We start from the raw sequence: 11,588 nt of genomic DNA, 5'->3' as shown, positions 1-11,588 counted from the left end.
ATCTGAATATTGTGTACAACTGACACATTATTCACACATTTTTAGTTTCTATATATTTAGTGTATGCGACCCCTCTAATTTCAGGTTATTATCTCTTTTTCCCTCTACTGTCAAAGTCTCTCTTCCTGTGATCTCACAATTTTATTTCCAACCTGCCAAATCGAAACCCCCCTCCCTACAGCTAGCAGTGTCTTCTCTTGCTATTCATTATCACTCAATACATCAGAGAATCTCAAGTCCCACCACATAAAACTTTTCCTCTTTTACGGTTTACCCCACCCACTTCCACATATTCACTGCATTAAATGGTGTTAACCAAAGAAGATCTCCATCCTCACCTCCACAATATCTAGACAAGAGTTACTGTTGTATCTAAAACAAGTAATGTCATGTGAAGAGGTTGGTTCACAAATTGTTTTCTACACAACCATCATCTACAAATCAGCAGGTGGTCTCCATACCTGTCTCTCAACTGAAGCTCTCTTGCTATGTACACCACTCAATAAATTAACATGCAAGTACCGTATTAGGTGCGCATAGCTGTACAGAAAGCGAGGGAAGAGGGAGAAAATTTATATTTTACTAAATAAATATATATAGGTAGCAGAAGATGATATTTAGTAATGACCCAAATGTTATGGTGCAGAAACTCCCTTGAGTCCTATACGTGTTATTATCAATAGATCTGATCTCTCCTATCTCAAATTGTCCTACAACAAAGGTACGTGATGACCAGAAGATATCTTCTCATTTCTCTCTGTCTCACCAGGTCCTACCCATAATCACCAGTCTGTCTCATGCCTACCTCTATCTGTATTATTTACCCTAGCTGGGTGCGTACCAGTTCTCTTGCTCACGTCATCCTGCATCTACCCCAACCCATAATCACCAGTCTGTCTCATGCCTACCTCTATATCTATTATGTACCCTAGCTGGGTGTGTACCAGTTCTCTTGCTCACGTCATCTTGCATCTACCCCAACCCATAATCACCAGTCTGTCTCATGCCTACCTCTATCTCTATTATGTACCCTAGCTGGGTGTGTACCAGTTCTCTTGCTCACGTCATCCTGCATCTACCCCAACCCATAATCACCAGTCTGTCTCATGCCTACCTCTATCTCTATTATGTACCCTAGCTGGGTGTGTACCAGTTCTCTTGCTCACGTCATCTTGCATCTACCCCAACCCATAATCACCAGTCTGTCTCATGCCTACCTCTATCTCTATTATGTACCCTAGCTGGGTGTGTACCAGTTCTCTTGCTCACGTCATCCTGCATCTACCCCAACCCATAATCACCAGTCTGTCTCATGCCTACCTCTATCTCTATTATGTACCCTAGCTGGGTGCGTACCAGTCCTCTTGCTCACGTCATCCTGCATCTACCCCAACCCATAATCACCAGTCTGTCTCATGCCTACCTCTATCTCTATTATGTACCCTAGCTGGGTGCGTACCAGTTCTCTTGCTCATGTCATCCTGCATCTACCCCAACCCATAATCACCAGTCTGTCTCATGCCTACCTCTATCTCTATTATGTACTCTAGCTGGGTGCGTACCAGTTCTCTTGCTCACGTCATCCTGCATCTACCCCAACCCATAATCACCAATCTGTCTCATGCCTACCTCTATCTCTATTATGTACCCTAGCTGGGTGTGTACCAGTTCTCTTGCTCACGTCATCCTGCATCTACCCCAACCCATAATCACCAGTCTGTCTCATGCCTACCTCTATCTCTATTATGTACCCTAGCTGGGTGTGTACCAGTTCTCTTTTTCACGTCATCTTGCATCTACCCCAACCCATTATCACCAGTCTGTCTCATGCCTACCTCTATCTCTATTATGTACCCTAGCTGGGTGTGTACCAGTTCTCTTGCTCACGTCATCCTGCATCTACCCCAACCCATAATCACCAGTCTGTCTCATGCCTACCTCTATCTCTATTATGTACCCTAGCTGGGTGTGTACCAGTTCTCTTGCTCATGTCATCCTGCATCTACCCCAACCCACTTGAAGGAATCAGACTTTTCTTTACACACCAAGAGGGATTATTTGTCCCACCGGGTGGCAGGTCCATTTCCCATAACAAAACAAATTGCTAGCCCTTCTCTTGGTACCTGCCAGGGTCCAAACTCCACCAGATCAACAACTAACTGGATGAGGATAACTTTTTTCACAATTTTGTACTCTACTCCTCCCTCTTTCTGTTTTCTCTGCTGTTTTACAGTTTCATTTTGTAACAGATTTTTCAGGGTCACTGTTAACTCTGTTCGTCCCTCCCCTGTAACTCTTAGTGAATTTGTCAGACAGAGCAGATCATGGGAATGAGGTGAGTTTTCCTGAGACACGTTCAGCATTTGTTGCTAAACTAGTGCTGAACTACACAGGCATTGCAGGGGCAAAGTAATAAGCCACTACCTATAATATTCTAGTATAGTGTGTCCTGACTATTATCTGGTTATTGCTGTCTTCTATCTATGCACATGATTATGCACTATCCAGCAGAGCTTGCAGTTTAATGCACAGCTTGCTGCTTAATGCAGAATTCACAGATTAATGCACAGCTTGATGCTTAATGCAGAATTTGCAGATTAATGCACAGCTTGATGCTTAATGCAGAATTTGCAGATTAATGCACAGCTTGATGCTTAATGCAGAATTCACAGATTAATGCACAACTTGATGCTTAATGCAGAATTCGCAGATTAATGCACAGCTTGCTGCTTAATGCAGAATTCACATATTAATGCACAGCTTGATGCTTAATGCAGAATTCACAGATTAATGCACAGCTTGCTGCTTAATGCAGAATTCGCAGATTAATAAACAGCTTGATACTTAATGCAGAATTCGCAGATTAATGCACAGCTTGCAGATTAATACACAGTTTACTGCGTAATGCACATTTTGCTGCTTAATGTACAACTTGCTGTTTAATGCTGATCTTGTAGTATAATACACATCTTGTAGTATAATACACATCTTGCAGTATAATACACATCTTGTAGTATAATGCACATCTTGTAGTATAATGTACATCTTGTAGTATAATACATATCTTGCAGTATAATACACATCTTACAGTATAATACACATCTTGTAGTATAATGTACATCTTGTAGTATAATACACATCTTGTAGTATAATGTACATCTTGTAGTATAATACACATCTTGTAGTATAATACACATCTTGTAATATAATGCACATCTTGTAGTATAATGTACATCTTGTAGTATAATACACATCTTGTAGTATAATGTACATCTTGTAGTATAATACACATCTTGTAGTATAATACACATCTTGCAGTATAATACACATCTTGCAGTATAATACACATCTTGTAGTATAATACACATCTTGTAGTATAATACACATCTTGCAGTATAATACACATCTTGTAGTATAATGCACATCTTGTAGTATAATACACATCTTGTAGTATAATACACATCTTGTAGTATAATACACATCTTGCAGTATAATACACATCTTGTAGTATAATACACATATTGCAGTATAATATACATCTTGCAGTATAATACACATCTTGCAGTATAATATACATCTTGTAGTATAATACACATCTTGTAGTATAATGTACATCTTGTAGTATAATGCACATCTTGTAGTATAATACACATCTTGTAGTATAATGTACATCTTGTAGTATAATACACATCTTGTAGTATAATACACATCTTGCAGTATAATGCACAAAGTTGCAGTATAATACACATCTTGCAGTATAATATACATCTTGCAGTATAATGCACATCTTGCAGTATAATACACATCTTGCAGTATAATATACATCTTGCAGTATAATACACATCTTGCAGTATAATACACATCTTGCAGTATAATACACATCTTGTAGTATAATACACATCTTGCAGTATAATGCACAAAGTTGCAGTATAATACACATCTTGCAGTTTAATATACATCTTGCAGTATAATGCACATCTTGCAGTATAATGCACATCTTGCAGTATAATGCACATCTTGTAGTATAATGCACATCTTGTAGTATAATGTACATCTTGTAGTATAATACACATCTTGTAGTATAATGCACAGCTTGTAGTATAATGCACATCTTGTAGTATAATATACATCTTGTAGTATAATACACATCTTGTAGTATAATACACATCTTGCAGTATAATACACATCTTGTAGTATAATACACATCTTGTAGTATAATACATATCTTGCAGTATAATACACATCTTGTAGTACAATACACATCTTGTAGTATAATACACATCTTGTAGTATAATACATATCTTGCAGTATAATACACATCTTGTAGTATAATACACATCTTGTAGTATAATACACATCTTGTAGTATAATACACATCTTGCAGTATAATACACATCTTGTAGTATAATACACATCTTGCAGTATAATACACATCTTGTAGTATAATACACATCTTGTAGTATAATACACATCTTGCAGTATAATACACATCTTGTAGTATAATGCACATCTTGTAGTATAATACACATCTTGCAGTATAATACATATCTTGCAGTATAATACACATCTTGCAGTATAATACACATCTTGTAGTATAATACACATCTTGCAGTATAATACACATCTTGTAGTATAATACACATCTTGCAGTATAATACACATCTTGTAGTATAATGTACATCTTGTAGTATAATACACATATTGCAGTATAATACACATCTTGCAGTATAATATACATCTTGCAGTATAATGCACATCTTGCAGTATAATACACATATTGCAGTATAATGCACATCTTGTAGTATAATACACATCTTGCAGTATAATATACATCTTGCAGTATAATGCACATCTTGCAGTATAATACATATCTTGCAGTATAATACACATCTTGCAGTATAATACACATCTTGTAGTATAATACACATCTTGCAGTATAATACACATCTTACAGTATAATATACATCTTGCAGTATAATATACATCTTGCAGTATAATATACATCTTGCAGGATAATACACATCTTGTAGTATAATACACATCTTGTAGTATAATACACATCTTGCAGTATAATACACATCTTGTAGTATAATACACATCTTGCAGTATAATACACATCTTGCAGTATAATACACATCTTGTAGTATAATACACATCTTGCAGTATAATACATATCTTGCAGTATAATATACATCTTGCAGTATAATATACATCTTGCAGTATAATACACATCTTGCAGTATAATACACATCTTGTAGTATAATACACATCTTGCAGTATAATACACATCTTACAGTATAATACACATCTTGTAGTATAATACACATCTTGTAGTATAATATACATCTTGTAGTATAATACACATCTTGTAGTATAATGTACATCTTGTAGTATAATACACATCTTGTAGTATAATACACATCTTGTAGTATAATGTACATCTTGTAGTATAATACACATCTTGTAGTATAATGCACATCTTGTAGTATAATGTACATCTTGTAGTATAATACACATCTTGTAGTATAATGTACATCTTGTAGTATAATACACATCTTGTAGTATAATGTACATCTTGTAGTATAATACATATCTTGCAGTATAATACATATCTTGCAGTATAATACACATGTTGCAGTATAATACACATCTTGTAGTATAATATACATCTTGCAGTATAATACACATCTTGTAGTATAATACACATCTTGTAGTATAATATACATCTTGCAGTATAATATACATCTTGTAGTATAATACACATCTTGTAGTATAATGTACATCTTGTAGTATAATACACATCTTGTAGTATAATGTACATCTTGTAGTATAATACATATCTTGCAGTATAATACATATCTTGCAGTATAATACACATCTTGTAGTATAATGTACATCTTGTAGTATAATACACATCTTGTAGTATAATGTACATCTTGTAGTATAATACATATCTTGCAGTATAATACATATCTTGCAGTATAATACACATCTTGCAGTATAATACACATCTTGTAGTATAATATACATCTTGCAGTATAATATACATCTTGTAGTATAATACACATCTTGTAGTATAATGTACATCTTGTAGTATAATACACATCTTGTAGTATAATGTACATCTTGTAGTATAATACATATCTTGCAGTATAATACATATCTTGCAGTATAATACACATCTTGCAGTATAATACATATCTTGCAGTATAATACACATCTTGCAGTATAATACACATCTTGTAGTATAATGTACATCTTGCAGTATAATACATATCTTGCAGTATAATACACATCTTGCAGTATAATACACATCTTGTAGTATAATACACATCTTGCAGTATAATACACATCTTGCAGTATAATACACATCTTGTAGTATAATACACATCTTGCAGTATGTTACAAACTGCTGTTTGTAACTGGCCCTTTAAATGAAAAATTGCCCTGCTTCCCTGGATTTTGGAGAAGCCTATTTGCCAGCCTCCTTCCACATGACTATGGCCCCTGGAAGATTGTGCCCCTGAGGACATATTGACTTTTGTTGGGTGTGTGTGGCCCTTTAAGAACCATCTGGGGACATATTGTGACTTTGATGAACAATGCCCCTTTAAGACTATGTCCCCAGACCTGTGAAATGACTTGTCCCTGGCTTTCTCCCACTTGGTTCAGTTTCATTGTGTGCCATTAAGAGTTAAATTTTGTTCAGCTTCAAGAAACCTATTCCAAATACAAGTCTGCGGGGATTAGCTCTAATTAGGTTTAGTGATCAACTTTCCCATTGTCTAATCAGACTAGTATTGATAAGGTGGACTGCATTGTTTTATTGTGTGTAATGTTATCTGCTGAAGTAAATGTTGAGGCCTGTCAAAGGGAGTGTCTCTCTATCTAATATCAAATGTGTGATGGGGGATTTTATGCCTCCCCCTGAGAGTGTCCTGTTTGCATGTAACCTCAATAAAAAGGAGGCTGTGTGCTCCAGCACTTCAGACCTATGTTGACCCTCTAACTTGAAGCTTTGACTCATGTTTGTAGGATACAGCTTATAATAACTACAGGGATTGCTATGCTCTTCATACTCCCTTAGCTACAGGGATTGCTACAGAAGGAAGAGGTTCGCCTACTGGAGCCTGGTCGTAGGTCCAGGGCGCAGAGCAGACGGCGAGATACCAGCCCAGCAGCGGTGGTTCATATAGTCTGCATTACTGATGGTGGCTACGCAGTAGTTATAGTGTCCACGGTGCTGCTGCTCCTTTGGTGAGCGCTAGGAGCATCCTTTTCTACGGTCCAACTTCCAGCCAGCCTGGAGGCAACCGTAACATTTGGCGGCAGCGGTGGGATTGGCGTCCTAGCGCAAGGAGCAGCACCACAACAGCACTGGTATCGTAGGAGAGTAATTGAGGGCAACGCTAGCCACTGCGCAGCGTCCCTACCTACAGCAGCATGGAGCTGACAAGATACTGGTCAGAACCATGTGAAGAGCACCTCAACCGGATCCGTCGCTATGAGGGCGCGGATTTCGTTCCAGAGGTAAAGAGGCGGCTAGTCCGATATGGTCCAGACCCTGCGCAGGAGGTAGTCAGTCGCATCATCCGGGAATTGGATACGGAGAACAAAGCTGCACGAGCCTTTGAGCGCCAACTGTGGAGTTTGAGGGTATGGACACCTGGTCTCCAGCGAGAAAGTGAGTCACAGGGAGCGGAGAGCAACGACCTCCCTCCCCAGCGGCAGCCAGAGTTACAGGGAGAGGAGAGCAGCAACCTCCATCCCCAGCAGCAGTATACCGTGCAGAGGGAAGAGACAACCGGTCTCCTTCCCCAACCCCAACCAGAGATACCAGAGGCAGCAGGCCTCATAAACTGGTCCTGGGAGGACCCCCAGCAGGCAGGTGGAGATGGGACCGCAGTCTCTCTACCGGCCCTACAGGGATGCTGGGCAGGCGGCCCAGATCCCCAGCGACAGACCCAGCTACAGGGAGGGGAGAGCATCGACCTCCCTCCCCAGCCGGAGTGTGCCTTCCAGGGAGAGGAGACAACCGGTCTCTCTCCCCAGCCGCAGCATGTTCCACAGGAAGCGGAGAGCATCGACCTCCCTTCCCAACGGCCGCCGGAGTATCAGGAGGAGGAGGTAAGCCAATCTCCCCCTCCCCAGCTAACTCCTAACTTGGGCCCAGGGTTAACAGTGGAGATGTTAACCCCCACTGACCCCCACGTTCCCTTTGCCACCGGGCAGGACTATGCCCCAATTCCCCCAGCAGAAGAGCTGGCATCAGAACAGAGCGCTGCTGGCCTCTGCCCTACAGATCCCCTTGTTACAGGACTGGCCTGCAAACCCCTCACCCCAGCAGAAGCGCTGGCACCAGGGCAGAGTGCCGCTGGCCTCTGCCCCCCAAGTACCATCAGCTATTTGCACAGCTGCGCCAGGAAGGCAGAGGATGCTACACTGGAACCTACAGGCCAGTGCTACTTGTTGTGGGGGGGCTGCTTTGCTGCTAGTGTTTATTTGTGGGTGGGTTGCGAGACTAACTTAGGCACTGACCGACAGAAGGTCAGGTGCCTGGTTAGTCTCCCTCCAAAAGGGGAGATATGTTACAAACTGCTGTTTGTAACTGGCCCTTTAAATGAAAAATTGCCCTGCTTCCCTGGATTTTGGAGAAGCCTATTTGCCAGCCTCCTTCCACATGACTATGGCCCCTGGAAGATTGTGCCCCTGAGGACATATTGACTTTTGTTGGGTGTGTGTGGCCCTTTAAGAACCATCTGGGGACATATTGTGACTTTGATGAACAATGCCCCTTTAAGACTATGTCCCCAGACCTGTGAAATGACTTGTCCCTGGCTTTCTCCCACTTGGTTCAGTTTCATTGTGTGCCATTAAGAGTTAAATTTTGTTCAGCTTCAAGAAACCTATTCCAAATACAAGTCTGCGGGGATTAGCTCTAATTAGGTTTAGTGATCAACTTTCCCATTGTCTAATCAGACTAGTATTGATAAGGTGGACTGCATTGTTTTATTGTGTGTAATGTTATCTGCTGAAGTAAATGTTGAGGCCTGTCAAAGGGAGTGTCTCTCTATCTAATATCAAATGTGTGATGGGGGATTTTATGCCTCCCCCTGAGAGTGTCCTGTTTGCATGTAACCTCAATAAAAAGGAGGCTGTGTGCTCCAGCACTTCAGACCTATGTTGACCCTCTAACTTGAAGCTTTGACTCATGTTTGTAGGATACAGCTTATAATAACTACAGGGATTGCTATGCTCTTCATACTCCCTTAGCTACAGGGATTGCTACAGAAGGAAGAGGTTCGCCTACTGGAGCCTGGTCGTAGGTCCAGGGCGCAGAGCAGACGGCGAGATACCAGCCCAGCAGCGGTGGTTCATATAGTCTGCATTACTGATGGTGGCTACGCAGTAGTTATAGTGTCCACGGTGCTGCTGCTCCTTTGGTGAGCGCTAGGAGCATCCTTTTCTACGGTCCAACTTCCAGCCAGCCTGGAGGCAACCGTAACACAGTATAATACACATCTTACAGTATAATACATATCTTGCAGTATAATATACATCTTGCAGTATAATACACATCTTACAGTATAATATACATCTTGCAGTATAATACACATCTTGCAGTATAATACACATCTTGTAGTATAATACACATCTTGTATTATAATACACATCTTGCAGTATAATACACATCTTGCAGTATAATACATATCTTGCAATATAATATACATCTTGCAGTAAAATACACATCTTGCAGTATAATACATATCTTGCAGTATAATACACATCTTGCAGTATAATGCACATCTTGTAGTATAATGCACATCTTGCAGTATAATACATATCTTGTAGTATAAAACACATCTTGCAGTATAATACATATCTTGCAGTATAATACACATCTTGTAGTATAAAACACATCTTGCAGTATAATACATATCTTGCAGTATAATACACATCTTGCAGTATAATATACATCTTGTAGTATAAAACACATCTTGCAGTATAATACATATCTTGCAGTATAATACATATCTTGTAGTATAAAACACATCTTGCAGTATAATACATATCTTGCAGTATAATACACATCTTGTAGTATAAAACACATCTTGCAGTATAATACACATCTTGTAGTATAATACACATCTTGAGTATAATACACATCTTGCAGTATAATACACATCTTGCAGTATAATACATATCTTGAGTATAATACACATCTTGCAGTATAATACACATCTTGCAGTATAATACACATCTTGTAGTATAAAACACATCTTGCAGTATAATACACATCTTGCAGTATAATACACATCTTGTAGTATAATACACATCTTGCAGTATAATACATATCTTGCAGTATAATACACATCTTGCAGTATAATACACATCTTGTAGTATAATACACATCTTGCAGTATAATATACATATTGTAGTATAATACACATCTTGCAGTATAATATACATCTTGTAGTATAATACACATCTTGAGTATAATACACATCTTGCAGTAAAATACACATCTTGTAGTATAATACACATCTTGCAGTAAAATACACATCTTGTAGTATAATACACATCTTGAGTATAATACACATCTTGCAGTATAATACACATCTTGCAGTATAATACACATCTTGCAGTATAATACATATCTTGTAGTATAATACACATCTTGTAGTATAATACACATCTTGAGTATAATACACATCTTGCAGTATAATACATATCTTGAGTATAATACACATCTTGCAGTATAATACACATCTTGCAGTATAATACACATCTTGCAGTATAATACACATCTTGTAGTATAATACACATCTTGAGTATAATACACATCTTGCAGTATAATACACATCTTGCAGTATAATACACATCTTGAGTATAATACACATCTTGCAGTATAATACACATCTTGCAGTATAATACACATCTTGCAGTATAATACATATCTTGCAGTATAATGCACATCAGGGTGTCCAAGAGAATACTAAAGAGCACTATGAAGTCTATCGTTATACCACACTCTTTGCCAAACAAGATAGGAACCTTTAGATGTGGAAAAAAGATCTGTTATATGTGTAAATATATTACCCATGGATCAGCCAGTATAACATCCCACACCACAGGTGAGCATTTTGCTATTCAAATCTGAATGTCTTGTGACTCTAGTTATGTGGTTTATGCACTCACCTGTGAATGTGGGATACAGTACATAGGAAGAACGTGTAGGAAAATCAGATGGACTGAACATCTGAGAAATATTAAATCGAAATCTCCCAAACATACGGCTAGATTACAAGTCCCAATGCTGCTTTTTAACACCCCCTGGTATTACGAGTCTGGCAGGTACAGGTGTACCATTCACTTTTTTCCGCGACTCGAGCATACCGCAAATCCCCTTACGTAAATTGTGTATCCTATCTTTTCAATGGGATTTTCCTAACGCCGGTATTACGAGTCTTGGAAGAAGTGAGCGGTAGACCCTCTCCTGTCAAGACTCCTACCGCATTTAAAAGTCAGTAGTTAAGAGTTTTATGGGTTAACGCCATAGCATAAAACTCTTAACTAAAGTGCTAAAA

At 38.8% G+C, this 11,588-nt stretch overlaps 1 protein-coding gene across 2 annotated transcripts in view; it reads left to right on the top strand.

The window, feature by feature from the left end:
- The first annotated feature begins 2,229 nt into the window (after positions 1–2,229).
- Positions 2,230–11,588, top strand: part of C1S (complement C1s) — a 164,265-nt gene continuing 154,906 nt past the window's right edge. For both annotated transcript variants that reach the window (XM_053692820.1, XM_053692819.1), the window contains exon 1: positions 2,230–2,335. In XM_053692820.1, the coding sequence (XP_053548795.1) occupies positions 2,325–2,335 (11 nt within the window). In that variant the 5' untranslated portion in view covers positions 2,230–2,324. The remainder of the gene's footprint in view (positions 2,336–11,588) is intronic.

This window comes from Bombina bombina, chromosome 9 (assembly GCF_027579735.1).
Source record: "Bombina bombina isolate aBomBom1 chromosome 9, aBomBom1.pri, whole genome shotgun sequence".
Lineage (NCBI taxonomy): Eukaryota > Metazoa > Chordata > Amphibia > Anura > Bombinatoridae > Bombina > Bombina bombina.
Note: the sequence above shows the minus strand (reverse complement) of the source record. Positions and strands in the feature narration are given on the sequence as shown.